The 18170-nt window shown below is 37.0% G+C and overlaps 2 protein-coding genes across 7 annotated transcripts in view; one reads left to right on the forward strand and one right to left on the reverse strand.

Annotated features, from left to right (window-relative positions):
- LOC108247230 (phosphatidylinositol transfer protein cytoplasmic 1) overlaps window positions 1-4426 on the forward strand; it is a 63259-nt gene extending 58833 nt beyond the window's left edge. Inside the window, exon 9 of one of the 2 annotated variants that reach the window (XM_017435194.3) lies at window positions 285-4426. In XM_017435194.3, the coding sequence (XP_017290683.1) occupies window positions 285-640 (356 nt within the window). In that variant the 3' untranslated portion in view covers window positions 641-4426. The remainder of the gene's footprint in view (window positions 1-284) is intronic. The other variant, XM_017435196.3, reaches the window with a different exon arrangement.
- A 959-nt stretch (window positions 4427-5385) lies between these two features.
- Window positions 5386-16360, reverse strand: LOC108247207 (von Willebrand factor A domain-containing protein 7). 5 transcript variants are annotated; one of them, XM_037974607.1, is made up of 18 exons: window positions 16306-16360; window positions 14458-14672; window positions 14093-14300; window positions 13715-13800; window positions 13515-13608; window positions 13144-13272; window positions 12530-12716; window positions 11804-11973; window positions 11562-11674; window positions 11089-11205; window positions 10692-10895; window positions 10421-10556; window positions 9663-9815; window positions 9473-9565; window positions 8377-8486; window positions 7558-7722; window positions 6795-7094; window positions 5386-6387 (listed from the first exon to the last, which is right to left on the reverse strand). In XM_037974607.1, exons 2-18 carry the CDS (start codon window positions 14656-14658, stop codon window positions 5905-5907), a joined length of 2949 nt encoding a protein of 982 aa, XP_037830535.1. In that variant the 5' UTR covers window positions 14659-14672; window positions 16306-16360; the 3' UTR covers window positions 5386-5904. The 5 variants fall into 5 exon arrangements, 4 of the variants coding, with proteins under 4 accessions (XP_037830535.1, XP_037830536.1, XP_037830537.1 ...); XM_037974608.1 differs by having other exon boundaries at window positions 16301-16324; XM_037974609.1 differs by lacking the exon at window positions 16306-16360 and adding an exon at window positions 15070-16000.
- Between the last annotated feature and the right edge of the window lie 1810 nt (window positions 16361-18170).

Consider the following 18170-nt stretch of genomic DNA (forward strand, 5'->3'; position numbering starts at 1 on the left):
ACCTTCACAGCCTTGAAAGTGGTGGAATGAAAGGTTATAAAACATGACTTGTTTCTCAGGACTGGAATCTGTGCTTTGTTGGTTTTCCTCATCCTGCACTGTCTGAACTATATACTGTCTGTACTTTTATTACGTATATGGTCCCCTATTGTTCTAATGTTTAGGATTTGTTCATTGTAATTATAGACATGATGTAGAAAAAAAAACACAATCAAGCATTTAAAGTGGGAAACACTGGTTTAGTTGACACGCCTCTCATTGGTTTTAATCTCTTTCCAATCCAGACATGACAATGGATGAAGTGAGAGAGTTTGAGCGCACCATCCAGGAGGCCACCAACCAGAAGATCGGGGTAATTCCCCCATCGATCTCCATAAGTGAGACGCCCCTGTCCTCCTGTGCTCTCACTGGTCCTGCCAGCGCCCCTTCAACTCCTATGTGCACTGATGCACCCGAGTCTCTCTCTGTTCCCAAGGACCGACCTCGCAAAAAGTCTGCCCCCGAAACCCTGACCCTTCCCGACCCTGCTCAGAGTCCAGCTCCCCAGAGCTCTTCCTCAAACCAGTTAGCCATGTCTAACCACCTTCAGTCGTCCACACCGCCTTCCAACTCTGACCTTGCTGAAATGGACGAGCAGTAGAACAGTGGAACGTCTTCCCTCAACCCCTGATTTACTGCTCCTACCCACTGTCTTATGAGCCCAATGAGACCAACCTTGCCTCCAAGCACCAGTGCCCTGACGTTCAAGCTCCTTAGCCATATTCAGTGAATTGCCATAATTCTAAACACACGCCAGTCCTTTTAGAAGTCTTCATCAGTGTCATTGATACCACCTGGGCAGCTGTAGCCTCAGCCATCCTGATGTGGTTCACTGAGTCTAATCAGCCAAATGTCCCACCTTTTCTTACAAAAACGCATACTGTTTATTGAAAGCAAAGGTTGTTTTTGTTGAGTGGAAGTCCTTCATGTAAATAAGTTGTTTTCATCGTTTTCCTAATAATTTTTTTTTCCAATCAAATGAGCTGACCATAATTAAACATATTAAGTAGTTGCCTTGACACCACAGAGCCACTGGAGATTGAGTGAATATACATATGTACAAATAAATGAATATGGTCCATTTCTAGACTTTAAAACAGCTGAATTACATTAGAAAATGACTCGTAGCACAGTAGAAGTAATAGAATAACCCTCTTTGGAAAGACAGCCAAGTACCTTCATGGTAGATTCATCAAACTAGCTTTAGCTACTTACCTGGCCTGTGGATCACATTGTCCTCATTATTTTTGTTACAAACTATAAAGTTATATAAGAGATGCAAGTTCAGTACAATCATAGCAAAATTACACCTCAGGTCTCCCCAACTCTACATGGATTACACTCCAAATACAGGGATGTTGTTCCTTTCTCTCCCTGCTTATTGCCACAATCTTAGATTTTCTACCTTAACCGAAAACAGTAACTTTTATACGTACTATAACAGTCTACTTAAACTTGGGAATGTTTACACCTCACAAATATTTAGAATTAAACTGCATTTGCAGTTTTAGTGGGAGAGTATAATTATTCAAAATGGTAATTTATTCAAATTAGTTGCTGATTACGCTCTATCTTACCAAGGTCAGTACAACAAAATTGCATGAAGATAAACAAAGTCAAATGTTGCCTGAAACTAATGCTGGACATCTCATGTGATATAAACGTGATCCACTTTAATTAACTGGGAAAATCACTTTTATGTCATATGTCGGAACAAGGCCATTTTGGAAGAGTTTTTACCCACAAACTGATTCTTGTGCGTGATGGAGGTAATGAAAAGTCAATGATGGATATGTAGAAAAGGGCACATGTGTCAAGCTGACTTGAGTATGTGCTTCATTAGGTGCAAAGCATTTGCAGAAGTACTTTTCCTTTGCCGGCACTGGCTGGTAATGCAAAGCCAGCTGCAAATAGTATTGTAAAGGGGAACATTCTCTGCTGAGAGCCACCATTTGGTTTTGACTTGTACTATTGGTTGTCGTTAAAACCCTGAAAGTAAAACAAACACAGTAAAAAAAGAAAAAAGACCAGTGTGCTTTGTCATAAAAAAATCCTCTTTTTTTTCTATACAATATTATTTTAAGCAAAGGTTTTATATGCTGCATGAAATGTTCACAACATGTACACAAAATATATGAAGAAATATGATATACTGTGTAAGGATGAATTGGTACAGTATATTTAGTAATGCAACTATATGAAGGGGAAAAAAATGCTTCCTTTGGAAGTTTGGACTAATTTTTGTAGAACAGAAAATGCAAATTCTGAGTGAAATGTAAGCATGCCCAGAGAATTTACAGTAGGCCTATAAACTCTTTAAACTCAGTGCCTCTGCATGCTACAGGCTTATCATTACCTACATGTATAAAACCAAAATCTCTTTAATCATTCAGGTACCAAAATCTATAATGCCATGAATTATTTTATTTTTTTTGGCCCTTCACAAAAGTCACATTTAACTTAGTGAAAATGGTGTACACCCCTCTTAGATTAGTATAATATAATCAGATTATATCACCTCTGTATACCCATGGTGGCAGAGAGAGTATTTGTTTTGGTGAGTTAGCTTAATTGTCTTGATCGTCTCGATCAGCAGACCGTGAGTAAAAACTTGCCTCATGAGACTTGCAGTTGGTTTCACGGCTTTAGCAGCTGGAACTCCCTTGTTTTTCTTTTGTTATCTCTTTCAATTAAAAAAAATGGTATTTTGTCAGATTCGTCGTGTTTCTTTAAGCCATTTTGTGACCCCAGGGTGTTTCTAATTGATCAGACCTAAATTAGTCATTAATTAGCATGAAAAGACAAACAAACCCGTGGCTGTCTGTAGTCATCAAACTACAAGGCAGAATTCAGAAACCTCAGCATCATTCCCAGCCTTACACTCTTTTTAACTTCCTAGTTTAGCTTTCTTTTCTGTTAATTTTGATCTCTTTGAGCTTTTCCTGCTTCTTTTTATGTTACCCTTTTCTTGCTTCAGCTTCATGCTGATTCTGTAAAGCCCATGCACTTTGAGTGCAGGATAATTGGTGATGCAGAGGGGTGTAACACAAACATATCAATCTCAAACTTTCGAATAACAGGGCTACCTTATGTATGTACCTTAAATGACAATGAAGGAATGTGTTGCATTACTATGTTGTTGGGTTTGTTGGACCACAGTCCTATAATACAGCATAGTAAATTTAAGTAGTGAAGCTCAAAACAGTCTTCAGTTTCTTTTATTTTCTTTTTTTATTCCATATTGTCAATACTTTGTGCAGTTTCTCAATTATGTTTGTTAGAAAACAGAACCGTAGCTCTTTATCTGAAACAGTAGCTTCCAGATAAAAATGCTATATAGCAGTCGTTGATCCTCTGTATACACCTATTAAACATAGAGTATACATGCTTACAAGTCTGGTACGGACCACCTCTCTTGTCAGGAACACAGAGATCCAGGGACATGTTTGATCCACCATGGGCTATTAAAAATATTGCAAAATCTATGTGGAACATTAAATATCTGCTCTGTTTAAAAGAGTAACACAATAGCTATTGTAAATACTGCTGTTAATAATTGTAGATTTCTTACATTGAGCCTGTTCCAAGTTTCATTACTGATGTGCTAAAATGTTAAAAACAGAAAAGAAGGATCAATTTTTTGTGCGTGTGCGTGATGAGGACAACATTTTCACAAACATGAATTAAAGCTCCGCTTTAATCTGGAAGCAGGCTTATTATGTGTTTTTATCAATGAAGTTGTTACTTTTTAAGCGTACTGAGTTCCGTTAGGTTTATTCTTTTCATTTAAGTATGAAGATTCATTGTTGTAGTGCACTTTTTGCTCTTCGGTTGTTTCGATTGACCGCAAAATGATTTCCTAAGTTGTGAAGCTATTTGATGCTTTGCGGTTTGGTGACGTGGCTGCTTCGATGTTCACTTGCCATGTTAATTAAAGAGGTGATTAGCGTTTTCAGTTTTCTCTTGCATAGTAAACTTGGTGTACTTTGATTTTGTGATTGCTGTATTGCATTTCACTCTTCTCCTCCTCCTGATGCAGTTTGAATTCAGCCAAGTTGTTTTGCTGTCTCCTGGTTTCTGGGACCTGGGACCTGTGCCTCCAACTAGAATAATGAGTTGGTTTGGGATCGATCGGAGTTAGATCTCTGCTGATGATCTTCCGTGTGTTCAGTGACGATCCGAGTAAATTCTTCTTTGTGATACAGACCCCAGAGGTGCCATTCTTGTTTAGCTGCTGGAAGTTCCTCTTTGTTCTTCCACTTTGATTATTACTATTATATTGTACTTGTTAGATTTTTACTGCCCTTTGAGGTTCATTTGGTTCTTTGTTGTAATTATTGTTTAACTTTTTCTTAAACAGATAAATAAACTTTGTTAGCTATTGTGATTGTGTTATCATTCATTCTGTTTAGCATGAACACTTCACATGATCTCATAAAACACTTTTTCTTAAGTTTAAAATAAATTATTCATATGTAAAGCTTAATCCTCCAGCCACAGATGGAGGACAAATAAGATGTCCTGTATTAATAATCTTATGCAAGAATTGTGGGCTATGTCAGAGAATTGTTCAAATAAAAGTTAAAAAAAAAAAAATCTTATGCAAGTACACATTCTAATATAAACTATGCATCTAAATGTCACATATAAGGGGGGAATTATAAGGGGCAGTGTGGCAGTCTCAAAATCCCATTTTCATAGAAGAATAAAATTTTCTTTTCTTGTTTGATTTCAAAAAGCAACAAAGTCAAGTCTGTTAGTAATATAACTAGATTTGTGTGACTGGTTTGTTTTATGGCCATGTCGTGATGATCAGAAGAAATCTTAGAATGAAGCAGACTCCTCTTGCAAAATTGCAAAAGTTAGTATTTAGAATTGCAAAACAACTAAAAACTGTAATGAAAAGAAATAGCAATGCAGCACAAAAGTAAATGTGTACCTCTGCCATCTTTTAATATTTTTCTTGCAGCAACTTCAACATGTATATTAACTGAATAGACCAGAGAAGATGCTCGTCTCATTTCTGCTTGTATTTTTTAAATAAACATTCAAATGAATCAACAAATTAATGAATTTTTCTGAACTGGTGTTTGCTAATATCATTATTATGTGGTTGTTCTGGAAGTGCTGTAAGGTAGTTTAAGCTCTTATAAAATATTTTTTGATTGATTTTGAAAGAAGATGCACATTGAACCAGGTGGGGTTGGGGGTGGGAGATTGAACAGGATCTTCAGAAGTATTTTCTCTGCAACAAAACAACTTTTTATTGTATTTTTATTGTATTGTATTCCTTCAGTTAAGGTGCAGTGCAGACATTCACCTGTTTACACTAACATGTATATGAAATAGACAACATACAGTGTTTTTATTTTAATTAAAACATTTCCAAGTAGAAGTACAGAATGGTGCCTCAAACACCCTTTTCCTAACCTCTAACAGCTTTTGCTCAGTTGCAGTCATGAGTTTTTCTTTTTTCCAAAACACAAACAGATCCTTGAATTTTCCTGATTGATGATAGTAAACAATAAAACTGCTCTTTTACAGTAAATGACTTGAGTATAACTCTTCACACAACAACTTCACTCGTGGAAATTTAAGGCATGTGATTGGTAATATTTCCTCTGAATTCAATGTGCTTCTTAAAGCCATCGTCCAGCAGGACGAAAGAATACGCACAGATAAATCAATGAATAGCTTGTGTGATTAAAAGGAAAAAAAAAATCAAAATAATGACTTCATTCAGGAACAAAAGGAAAACCCTTCTTTACAGAAAGTAGTTAAGATATTGAAATAGGTCTAATAAAAAAGGATGTAGTGCTCCGTTGTTTTGTTTTTTCTCACAAAACATTTAATTTCTGCTAATCTTTACTTCCAAAGAAGATAAATCACAGCTGTGAGCCAGAGAAACTGTGATGTGCTCAGTCTGTGCCCTCCAGTGGAGGTTGTGTTGTTTCCCCCTGTAGTCACATTAGGTGTAGTTACAGGAGTTGTCGGGCCAGGTGAGGTTACAGGAGTTGTCGGGGCAGGTGTAGTAAGTGCTCTGGCCTGTTCTGTACACATACCTACATTTCCTACTCTGTCTACAGCAGCCACCTGCACAGTCTGAGAACAGCAGGAGGAGCTGTAGGTAATCACTGTGACGTTCTCACCCCCTTCTCCAACCACAGTGCTGGTATTTAGAGTACCATTCCCTTGGCGCAGAGTGATCGTTGCAATTCCAGTCCCATTGATTCCATCTGTGAAATTGGCAATGAATTCCCACTGGACAGATGCACAGAGGAGAGTCAAGGCAGGACAGATACCTGATACATTGACTACCTGACACACTGGAGCTGACAAATCTGTTTCCTGAAAAGAAGAAGGGAAGAGTTAAAGTAATATAAGCGAGGGAAACTTGAGAGGCAATTCCAAAAATTAAAAAAAATCTGTCACAGGAAAAGGTACAAGGTTTATATGATCTTGTGGAGATTTTTCTTGATCCTAATTAGCTAAACAAAGCCCAGGAAAAAGGTTCAAAGTACTCTGGCTTTATCAGCGAGGGTACTCTAAGTCCTCCCAATGTTCAAAATTTCCTTCTTAAAATTACTAAGATTGGCTTCACTGTACTATTCATCTCATTAAAGTGTCAAGTTTAAATGTTCTGCCTCTGCAAAACAGAGATGGCCTACTTCTTTAAGGTGCACATTCTGTTACTTTTTCCCCAAACCAGAAACATTCCTCTGTTATACCCACCTAGCTGCAGCAGTTTCTCTTACCTTTGCAGCCACTGAAAATCTGAGGACAGCATAGTTGATGTCTGTGCCATCTGCATTCTTAACATCAATAGTTAGGGAAACATCTGTTCCAGATGCTGTGCCGGCTGGGACTGTCAAGATTATGGTGCCGTTGGCTTGACCTCCATCACCCGCTGCAATACTGAGACTGCTGGGTGACATGGACGGAAAGCTGCGGTCGTTGTTGGTTTGCACGCTGAATGTCCCAGGTACTTCTGAGGATACGGTAAAAGATATCGAGTTTTCTGAACCGGGTTCTAGCCTGATGCTGGCAGATCGAGCCTTGAATTAAGAAGTGAAGGAGGTAAGAAAAGTGAGAGTTTACCAGTTTCCCTCTGCAATTGAATTAAACTATCTGGTGACAAGTGCTGATTTGTGCCATTATAGCAGTCTATGGTGGTAATTTGGTGCAATGCACAAAAAAAACCAAAACAAAAAAAAACCAAACGCTTTAGTAAAAAGCAAAGAAACCCTGAAATATACAAAAGCATCATAATGTTCACAAATCATGAAAAACAAAGGTAAAATATGTCAATAAGAGGAAAAAAAGAGAAGACTGAAAACGGTTTCCACTGACTCAGCAGTAGGTAAATATACAGTAATTACTCAAAAAAAATACATCAACATTTTGTGTTGTGGGTTCTAAGTGTATTTTTTTATGCTTGTGTATTGCACTCTAAGGCCATCTTAACTAAATTAACTTCAACATTTTTCAGTCAAAGTGAACATGTGTGGTACTGCTTACAGAAACAGAGAGTCTGGAGGTCTTGATCTGTGTAGAAGCCTGTCTCTGAAAGCTGGTCGGCGTAGATCTGGACAGGGAGCTGGGGTCTTCTCCTCTCAGGCGGACAACATAGCTCCCTCCTGGAACTTTGTTGAATCTAACCAAGAAGTTGCCATTTCCTAAAGACTGTTGGGGGGTAGAATGATGAAAAACAAACAAACAAAAAGCTTGTGAATATTCTATGAAATATAAATCAATGGAGATTGACTAAATACATTGATCTTTAAACATTCATTTATCTCTTCTATCCACAGGTTTTAGAGCTTCACAAATTGTTTGTGAACTGCTTTGTTTTTCTACACAGTATTACACAACCTACAAAACATTATTCCTCTAGATTAATGCAGTTTTTGGAAAAAGAAAAAACAACAACAAAAAAAAAAAACGTGTGACTCTTCACTCTGTATGTTATACCTTTTCAGGTAAAAATCATTAATAATTCACCAGATTATAAAACTATCACTCTAAAGTTCACTGTAAATTTTATATTTATTCCTTTCTGTAATCCATACATTTTTTTCTTTCTTTTTTAGGGAATATTATGAAAATGAATTATCACAGGATTGGGTGGAGATGTGTCACAAAAACCTTAGAATTATTCCACATCAGAAGTATTTCTTGTCTCGCTGACACTGAAGGAAAAACAATTTGATCATTTAAGACAGACTAAAACAATTATGGTAATGATCAAAAAGTTTTACTAAAAGTTGCCAAGTCAGTGTTGTGCTTAAAGTCCTCATCTAAATGTTAAAAGTGTTTCAGATTCAATATGCTGCTTGCCTGAATTGTTCCGTTGACTTCTGTTGGTACAGAGCTGTCAAACAGAGTGACCTCTGTGACCGTTCCTGTGTCACTTCCTGTGACAGTGACCAAGAGAGTGACATTCCCATCTAAAAGTAAAGTGGAGAAAAAAAGAGAATCATTTTGACAAGTTCATAAAGCGTAAACATAACTACTGCATACACAAGAAAGTCCATTGGTCTTTCAAAGTGATCAGATATAATGAGCAGTGATGGTTTTGGCCATACTTCTGAATGTGGATGGATGTAATTGCCCAAGTTTAGTTTAATAAGATTTACACTGATGAGTAAAGTTAGACAATATGATGCTAAATAACTGTTCATTCTGGTATTCACAGGGGTATAACTCGAGCACTTTCACTAAACGCTTTAAAACCAGCCCTGAGATGCTTGACCAGCTGCTGTTATGCATCTGGGCCAACAAGAGAGGTAGTCACAGAGCTGAGTTAGCGAAGAGCAACTCTACTCTGACCAGTGGTGATGGTTGATTATTCTGATATTCTTCACTTAGTGGCTCAGATATGAACTTCTAAGGCTTGACTGTCTGCTCAGCCATGAGGTCAGTGTGATGTAAATTTGGCCATTTGGACTGTCTGCAAAAGCCTCTCAGGTCTTTCTGCAGACAATCACATGCACCCCAAATTTTTGTAGGCATACTGACTGTGCATGGCAGCAAAGGTGTGACAATAAGACCTTCATTCAAAAGGTTTGGCCAAAATAGACACGAGATGAAAAAAGTTGGCAAGTCAAAACCAAGAACACTTGTTCTGAGGAAATACTGAGAGGGTATTGCCTTTATCTACATTTGGATCATTTATAATTTGGGTACCACAGGAAAACTGTGGATCAGCTAACCCAAAATTATAATATGAATACAAATGCATGTGTGGGTTTTTTTTATTTTTCATTTGTCTGTTTTTTTATACCTGAGGATTGTGTTTTTCTGTGGTATGGAAAACCACAGAAATACATCTTTTGTCTGGTTTCCCTTAATTGCAATTAGAAGAAAAAAATAACTTGCTTCAAGATGATATTTATTTCATTTATTTTTTTAAAGATTTTTTTTGTGTTCTGACCTGTAATGGGACGACCATTCTTGGGACTGACACCACCATGGGCTCCCTCTTCTGAATCCACAAGGTTATAAACAAAGTTCACAGAACTTTGACCTGAAATGCACACATTGGGGTTAAAAAAACATATCTTAGATGGGCAAGAAAATTTAAGATTTTACAATAATTACAATAATTTGATTATATTACCAACCTGTGATCTTAACAGTGTAGGGCGTATTGGCGTTAACACTTATTTTCCATGATCCTGTTTGATTTTCCGTGTTGAGACTTATCCGCCAGAGGTTTCCTACTCTAGTGGCGGAAGCTAGAGGACCACTGGACTCACTTGAAATCTGAGATACTCCTGAGAGAGGGAATACATGTTAAAGATGAAATATAAAGCAAGCAGCACACCATGAAGTGCGGTTATGCAGTTATGTACTATCACTACTAACACCACCATAAAATGAATAATTTATGATTTGAAACCTATGAGTTTATTTCTATTTGTCAAGTTTTTTGGGTATCTTGTCCTATTATGTTTAAATTATTCTTTCAGCTATGATAAACAATGTTTCATTGTTGTTATTGTTGTTTTTTTAACTAAATCCATACTATCTACAAATTAAAAACCCATAGTGTAACCTCTGCCTAGTGCTGAATGAAGGTATTGCTTCATTATTCATGCAAATAATTCCAGTCTAGTTCAATCTGCTATTTTAACACTGTGTCTAATTCATTGTATTGAAGGTGATGGGACAATCTCAGAGATGGATATTTCAATACATGAGCAAATAAACTCCTATCCACCTAATCTATACTGAACAATATTCTGATCTTCCTCAGATTCAGAAGAATGACTGGCATGAAAGGTAATAAGCAGCCTTTAAACTACAACATAAGTTCTGTGGCCACAGTTGGAGCAATTTCAAGTGTTGAAAAGCCAAAAAATATGTGACTGAACTGCACCTGTGGAGCTGGTCAGGTTGAAGGTGAGTGAAGAGTCTCCAGTGATGTAAATGAACATGTTGCTCAGGGAAGCATCAACAACAAAATGGAAATTTTCAGGCTTCCCAGGATTCATTGCCACTTGGAAAACTGTCACCTGGAAGAAAAGAAAACAGACTGCTGTCAGAATCATATCACTGTGGAAATAACATTTTGGTTTACAAAAAACAAAGTGGAACTCAATTTGGAAACAAGTTATTTTTCTAATTTTTATTTTTAATCTTCGTCTCACCACAGCTCTGGCTGATGAATCCTCTATAAAAATCGTTGCCGAAGAGATTTCTAACTTGCTGACTTCAATGGCTTGACCTCCAGAAGCCTGGGCCAGGTCTCGATAAAGCTGGGTGTCTGATAGGCTAATACGAGATACTGAAGCTTGAGAATCAGAACTGCGTCTCCGCCGAGAGGAAAAAACATTTGTGATCCAAAATGTTACCTAAAAGAAAAGAAATGGATAAAGAACTTATATGATTTATTGAAAAATGTTTGAATAAGATTCTAACAAAGAATGATCATTATCAGTGTTCTAACTCTGACTACCTGATTGTATGGTTGCATTCTCAGCCTGGTTTTATTGGATGATCTGTGGTGTGCAACAACAATGAAACGGTACCTTGCTCCAGACTTACCGTAGACTTAGTGGTCTCTATAAGAGCAGTGACAGCAGATTTCAGCTCCGAGTCTTTGGCTGGAGCGTCAGTGAAGAGGTGAATGTCAGAAGAAGCTGGGGCCGATGTCAGCGCAAGCTTTCAGCCACAGAAAGAAAAAAAAGGTATTATTTGTAAGAGATATGTTGAACCTGTATTGGACTAGATGACTGTTATTGTTTGGAAAGTTGTTGCATGAATACACAGTGCAGTCTTAAATTGCTGTAATCATTCTGCATGTTTTCCTTTTCCCCCCAGGTATGTGAGGGTTTTCATGGTTAAATGTATATTTTACAACATACCATTGTTTTGTGAAATTGAAAATATATTTTTTTAAATGCTAATTTTATTTTTTATTTTTTGTATTTCTCAGATCTACCTTTTGAATAGTAAACTTGTGTTTTCTTTTTTATTGTGTTTTCACTTTAGTTTGAATGAAATATAAATACACCCACTTGCAGTCCAGACATGCTCATCTCTGGGATATCCCCTCCTCCATGTGGAATCAGGCTGTTTATCATGTTTTTGAAGAGGTCTGCATCTGTTGTTTTTGTTACCGGTCCAAAATCTACATGGAAGAAAAAGATGTTTGTTGTTTTTGTTGTGCAAAAACATATACAATGTTATCTGTTAAGCATAATTCATTTAGTTGCTGCTTATATTCAATCTGTGGAACTTCCAATTTTAAGTTAGATACCTGGATCGTTGAAAGGTACCAAAATGTATTCAGAGGGCTCCAGTGGTGTTCCTCGTCTTTCATCAATTATTTTAGCGGTAAGACTTTTAACACTTTCTATGTCATCACCCATACTGCCTGTGGTATCGATGACAAAACACAATGCAGAGGACTGTGTGAAGCCCAATAATCTGCAGATAACAAAGAAAGGCAAAATAAATGAGTCACATGTTATCAATAAGTGGCTGTGGCTCAGTGGTTGGAACAGTCGGTCTCTAATGAGACAATTGGAGGTTAGATTCCACCACTGTACCACATGTCAAAGTGTCCCTGGACAAGACATTGAACATTGCCTCTGATGTGTGCCACACTGGTATATGAGTGTGATGTAAAGTGCTGATTAGACTCTGTAAAATGATTTCTTCTGATTAGCTTTGGGGAGATTTTAGTAGAGTGCTGTGTGGATAGGTAAATGAGGGTACAGATTGTGTTGTAAAGCATGTTGAGTGGCCTGTTTGGCTAGAAAGGCGCTATACAAGTACAGACCATTTAACTGAGTACCAGATGCAACACAGGTCTGTGGGCAAACAGTTTAAAGGCTAAAAAGCTACAGAGTTTTCTCAGTGAAGCTGCTTATTACGACACATAGACACAAAGAGTTCATTTGTTCTTTGACTTCAAACATAATGTCACAGTATGATACATAAGAAACCGCAAACCGCTGTCTCATGTAAATTGGTTTCATACCGGAGGAAGTTCTTGTCTCCGACAGCAACTCTGATGTCCTCCAATAGCTCACTGGTAGCATCAACAGCCAGATCAACTGCTGCTTGATGATATGATCCATGACCGGACTCAACAGCATCCTTGTTGATACCCCCCACTGGGTTCGTTTTACTTGTCAAGTCAAACAAGCCACCGTGGCTGCATTTGCCTGAAAAACAGCAAGTTTGAAATCAGATTGCTGAAATAGTCTTGTAGTCATCTGATCATATCCAATCTATTCTCCTGTTGTCTGGTTTAATTAACCCAAACAATCAATATGGTACAAAACAGTGTTGTGCAGCTGATAAATAACTTCTGCTTGTTTACCTCTGGATATGTAAATGTTTATATAAACCAGAAAGGAGAACATGTATAATAATAATTTGTTGGAGATTAATATCTCTAAACTAGATGCAATTTTAATTAGTGAACTTTTATAAAATGCAACCAAAAAATCAGCCTGTTTTTAAATCATTGAGCTTTAAACAGGTGAAAATACATCCATCTGGTGCAGTCACTGTTCATTTAGTAAAGCTAAAATTGTGCAGAAATATTCTTGATGCCTTTTTTATGAAGTGCATGTGTGAGGTTGTTACCTGCGGGTTTATCTGAAGAGAAAATGTCAAAGTAGCCTGAGGTAAGAAGCCCTTTCTGTAGCACTTCAGGCAAAATGTTGTCAGAACAAGTTTGTCCAGCACAGCTCTTACAGGTTGGTGTGTCTGGACCTGTCACAAACAAACAATGGAAGAAAATGTATATATGATCTTTTAGTTTGTCTGGAGAAAGGATCTGATTTAAAATCAGTTTGTTGTAAGTCTGATTCATACAAAAGTTTGTAAACTCAGCGACAATAAGTCATGTATACATTCCTGTATTTTTGGTTTTACAACAAAAAAAAATGTCAGAAGGAAAAGTTGCACTCTGTGTCTGAAGCTGTAGTCGACACAGCTGGACAACAGGATCTTACCGGCCAAGTTTTCCAGGGGTTGATCTGCTCTGATCAGAGCGCTGTAAGGAATGCTTTTCCCCAGCTCCACCCAGTTACTGTGACTGTAGAAGTCCTTCATGAATAAAATACTTTACATTATTTTCACAAGCAACAGTGCTTTGCTCCTCCAACATCCCAGATTAGAAAATGGCTTCGGGACAAACATCATCAGCTCTCACCTGAAGGATGTGACTGATTTGTCCAAGACTTTCTCTTGCAGCAATAAAGCTCCCTGCTTTCACATTAGCCTTTACAGCAGACATGCCTTTAAGAGGAAAAAAAATCTAATTCTCGTGAAATGAATGCAAATACACTGATTACTGCACTATTTTTTTATCAGTGCATCTGTAAAGTTTTCTCTTGTTAATTTTTAACATTTGTTATTGTCATTTGGTGTCACAAACAATATAGAGACTAATTATCAGTTCACCCTCTGCAGCACCTACGCTAAAACGTTGTTGTATTCAGTTTGAGGGTGTTGGAACAACTCTGACGGATCAGTTTTTTTTTCTTGATTTCTGATATAGTGAATCTCTGTTATAACACTGCATGTGCACCTCTTGTGATGATTTCCCGGCCTGCCTGAAAAGCCTCGTTGTCAAAGTGGTACTCCCCTGCCAGTGGCAACGAGAAATCAACCTTTGCGTTGCTATCAAACATCCTGTTCATGGCATTTTGGAACATGTCACTGGAGAGGGGAGAGTTGGAGGTGGGAGTGACGGAACAGGCCCTTTGCACCGTGTTTACTGACAGTCTGGCATTAATCTGCAGTCAAAACAAAGCAATAGACAGGACAATTTGAAACTAATAAACATAAACAATAGTTGATGAACCAGAATGCGCTCCCTATAAAGTCATAAATCTTACTGAGGAAAAACTATTGAGGCGGTTCAACAATCAAAGCTGTTGTTTAAAATCTTACATTCAAGCTGAAGTCCCTGCCCTCTGCAGCAGCAATGTCTCGGCAGACCTCGGCTGTTTTTCTGAGAACTGCCCTTTGGGTGATGTCACGATGAGTGATGGAGGTCCCGTCGACAGAGAAAGTTGGTTGGAAGCTGTGAATGAGACCTGGCAGAGCGAGGACCAACACAGTCAAAAGAATCAAGGAATGTTTGACCGCCATGATGGAGCGACGAGCTGCAACGAAGCAGAGACGAATGGAAAGAGGCAAGGAGTTGAACAGTTTTGTTACATACTTTGTCAGTCCAATTTCCAACTGCTGCTGTGGATTTCTGGAAACAGAAACTTGATCGTCAAAGAATGTTTATTGACCCGTGGAAGGTGAGAATGACAGAAGAGAGAAGAGCATGAAAAACAAGTTGGAGCAGCCGATTACTGTAAGATTCTAGCTGAAAGGGAATTCCAGCATGAAACTTGATCAAATAACTCTTTCATGCTGTAAGCATGTAATCCTGCAGCTGTGGGAAAAAGAGAAGACTATTTACACAAACATAGTATTTTATTTGTTTTTGTTCAAATGGTAAACAATTATTTGCTTTCATATATACTGTACATATCAGAAGGTAGATTTTACCTTATTAAACTGGATGGTCCGGATGAACTTTCTTTTATACAACCAAACTGATTGAAATAAATAAACAAATCTAAGATCCTGTTTTTGGTATGGAACAGCTTTTTTGAAAGTCTAAAAAGTTACATAAAAAAGATCATATCTTAGTGTAGAGATTGATCGCCAAGTAAGATAAAAATCAGACCAAAGCTAAACATTTGTTCAAATGTTAAAAATGTACTTAATAAATACATGTGAATGGGTAGATTTTGCCCAATGAATCTATATGGGCCAGATGAACTTTCTTTAATACAACCAAACTGATTAAAATAAATATACAAATCTAAGGTCCTGTTTTTGATATGAAACAGCTTTGTTGGAAGTCTAAAAAGATCATATCTTAGTGTAGAGATTTATCAATGAGTAAGATAAAAATCAGAACAATGAATTATACAGTGTAACACTGGATGCTAATCAAACTGAGACCTACAGTTTTATGAAGCTCTACACCACAAGTTCATTTTTCACTGCAATTTTTTATATTCATGTTTATGTTATTTTCATAGCTGAAACAGGATTTGTGAGTTAACAGGAGAGAAGATCAGTGATTTTGGACATAGTACCAACTCTATTTCATACTATTTTTTGTCACAAGCAAGTGTTCAATAGGGTATCAATGACAGCAGAAAAAAGGCTTACTTTCTAAATATTAAATCTAAAAAAGCTCAGTACTAAAGTTTCTTAGTTTCCTCATATAGTTCATGCAATTCTAAACGTTTGCAAATGAAAACGTTCATTTTAAAATTGGGGTTTTACTGGTCTTAAAAAAAGAACTATTGTAGTTTTAGTATTATAACTTTGATAAACTATTGGTGGAATTTTTTGTTTATGTGTAAGTGCTTTAAATAAAATAAAAAGAATACTGTATTTTCGAAGTGTGAAAAAGGATTATACATGACTATAATAATAATAATAATAATAATAATAATAATAATAATAATAATAATAATAAATGACAAGCATGTATAAAATAACTTCCTCACACATGCTTACATGCAATTTTCTGAAACATTTTCAGAACAATTGTAGCTTTTTTTGAAATATAAAATACAAGGCATAACACTAATAAAAACTTCAATCTGACACTACCATCTGTTATTATCAGACTAATACCACTAAAACAATACCAACAGCCTTATACAACATGTGCAAACGTATTTGCAATATAAACAAAATATTTTTTACATATTCCTACCTTACCTCTTTGCTTGCGGCTCAGCCTTATTCAGATGGTTAAATTCCAAGACACATTTATATTGTGCTTCGCCAGCGCTTATGACGTACTTTACAGGAAATGATTTTGTTTCCTCATTCTTTCCTTCAGTTGGGAAATGTGATCAACCAGGTTTCGTCTACGGTAAAAACATCCAGAATGTTATATTTACCCACAAAATTCCTTTCTTTCTTTATGTTCCCAGAAAAAAAAAAAACAAAACAAAAAAAAAAAAACAAGTTTCTTGCATTGTGCTTCATCCAATTTATATGAAACCAATAAGAAAAGGAGATATCTGAAGGTGAAGACAGACACATATACAATCTATGCCAACCTTTAGCCCAACATTTGGAAAGTTGTTTTTTTAATTATTATTATTATTCTTAAACATGATTTTTGCTCTAAATGTTTATTACAAAATCAAATGAGGAAAAGACAATATGGATTTCCTCATTGACTTCTTTGCAGTTCAAAGTATGAGGTCACTAATTCTATATATTTAATAATCAACTTGAGTTCAATTTGTGCAGTTTGCTTCTCAACGCCAGAGAAAGGTTGGCACATACAAATTTGTTGTTATACAAATCTGTATGTGTAACAGTAGAGGATAATTGTTGTGTTTCATAATTCAAAGTTCCACATATTTCTTATAGGGGACAGGTCAGGACTCTCACCCTCTTCATCACCAGGCACGTTTTCTCCTGTGGGTTTAAGAATGTGGTTCCTGCAAAACAATGGATGATGGAAGTTCAGACTCCAAACATCCACGGTCCCAGAATGTGGTGTAAAAAAACGTGGAAAACCTGCAAACAAAAACTGTAGGATCTGAATGGTGATCCCAATCACCACCAAAATGTAATCACTTGTTTGTTTGTTTTTGTGACCACCCTAACCCTTTTCCAGAAACTTTAATCAAAATCTGTACATTACCTTTAAATAATCTTGTTAGCAGGCAAACCAACACAGAGGTAACTAAACAACAACAACCAAAACAATACCTGAAAAGCGCAGTTCTTTTCTGTAAGTAATATTCAGTTTCAAACGTTCAAAGATTGTGATCCAGATCCGCACAGAAATTTGATTCTTTTGTTGATGTGAAATTTCTCCACTGAGTTCTAAAGTATTCATGAAATTGTCCACGAAAACCTCTTTGAATGACTGAACACAAAACAGTTTTGAGAAAATAAATGATTGGACAGTTTTCTTCTGATCATGTTGGACGCTGTTTGTTTTCCTGCCAGGGAATTCTGATCGACAATTAAAACATGTCTGGTGTCCTGCTTGTACTGTCACACAAACAGAACAGCTTCAATAGTTGAATGTATTCCAAGTGTAATTATGGTTTCACACTTACAAAAAAAAAAAAAAGGTATGAACCAGAACTTCTGCTTCAGCTGTCGAAGCCCTTTATTATTTATACAACTTTCTTTTTAACCATGAGGGACAGATGCACTTGATGCACAGACACAGGTGATTGTGGGACTTCTCATTATGTTTGGGTGTGGTGAGTTGAGCACCCGGTTCTTATAGCTTCCCACATAATAATTTATTTTGCACCTTAACCAATCTTGACTGTATCGGTCAGGAGCAGGGGTGGAAATTAGCACCCGCCACCGGCCAAATGCGGGTAAATATTTGAAGTGGGTGAATTTGATCAACACACACGCCACTGTGGCGGGTTGGCAATTTGAACAGAAAAGGTGTTTTTTGTCCTCTTGACATATAGGGGGCAGCAATGTGCTCGAGTTGCTGCTGTTACGTCGAGCCGTGTTCCCCCATCAGATACGGTTCCCCCTGCGTCTTCGTAAATAATGACTTATCTATTAACAGAATTGTTTAGAGGGGCAAATAT

The sequence above is a fragment of the Kryptolebias marmoratus genome, linkage group LG3 (assembly GCF_001649575.2).
Source record: "Kryptolebias marmoratus isolate JLee-2015 linkage group LG3, ASM164957v2, whole genome shotgun sequence".
NCBI lineage: Eukaryota > Metazoa > Chordata > Actinopteri > Cyprinodontiformes > Rivulidae > Kryptolebias > Kryptolebias marmoratus.

Bases quoted from the DNA above. Each gene is read 5' to 3' on its own strand.
- LOC108247207 (XM_037974607.1), bottom strand. From the start codon at position 14,658: ATGGCGGTCAAACATTCCTTGATTCTTTTGACTGTGTTGGTCCTCGCT. The intron at 13,609-13,714 runs GTGAGAGCTGAT...TTATTCATGAAG, and splicing joins AAATCAGTCACATCCTTCAG to GACTTCTACAGTCACAGTAA. The intron at 9,566-9,662 runs GTTGGTAATATA...TGTGCATTTCAG, and splicing joins CTACACTGTTAAGATCACAG to GTCAAAGTTCTGTGAACTTT.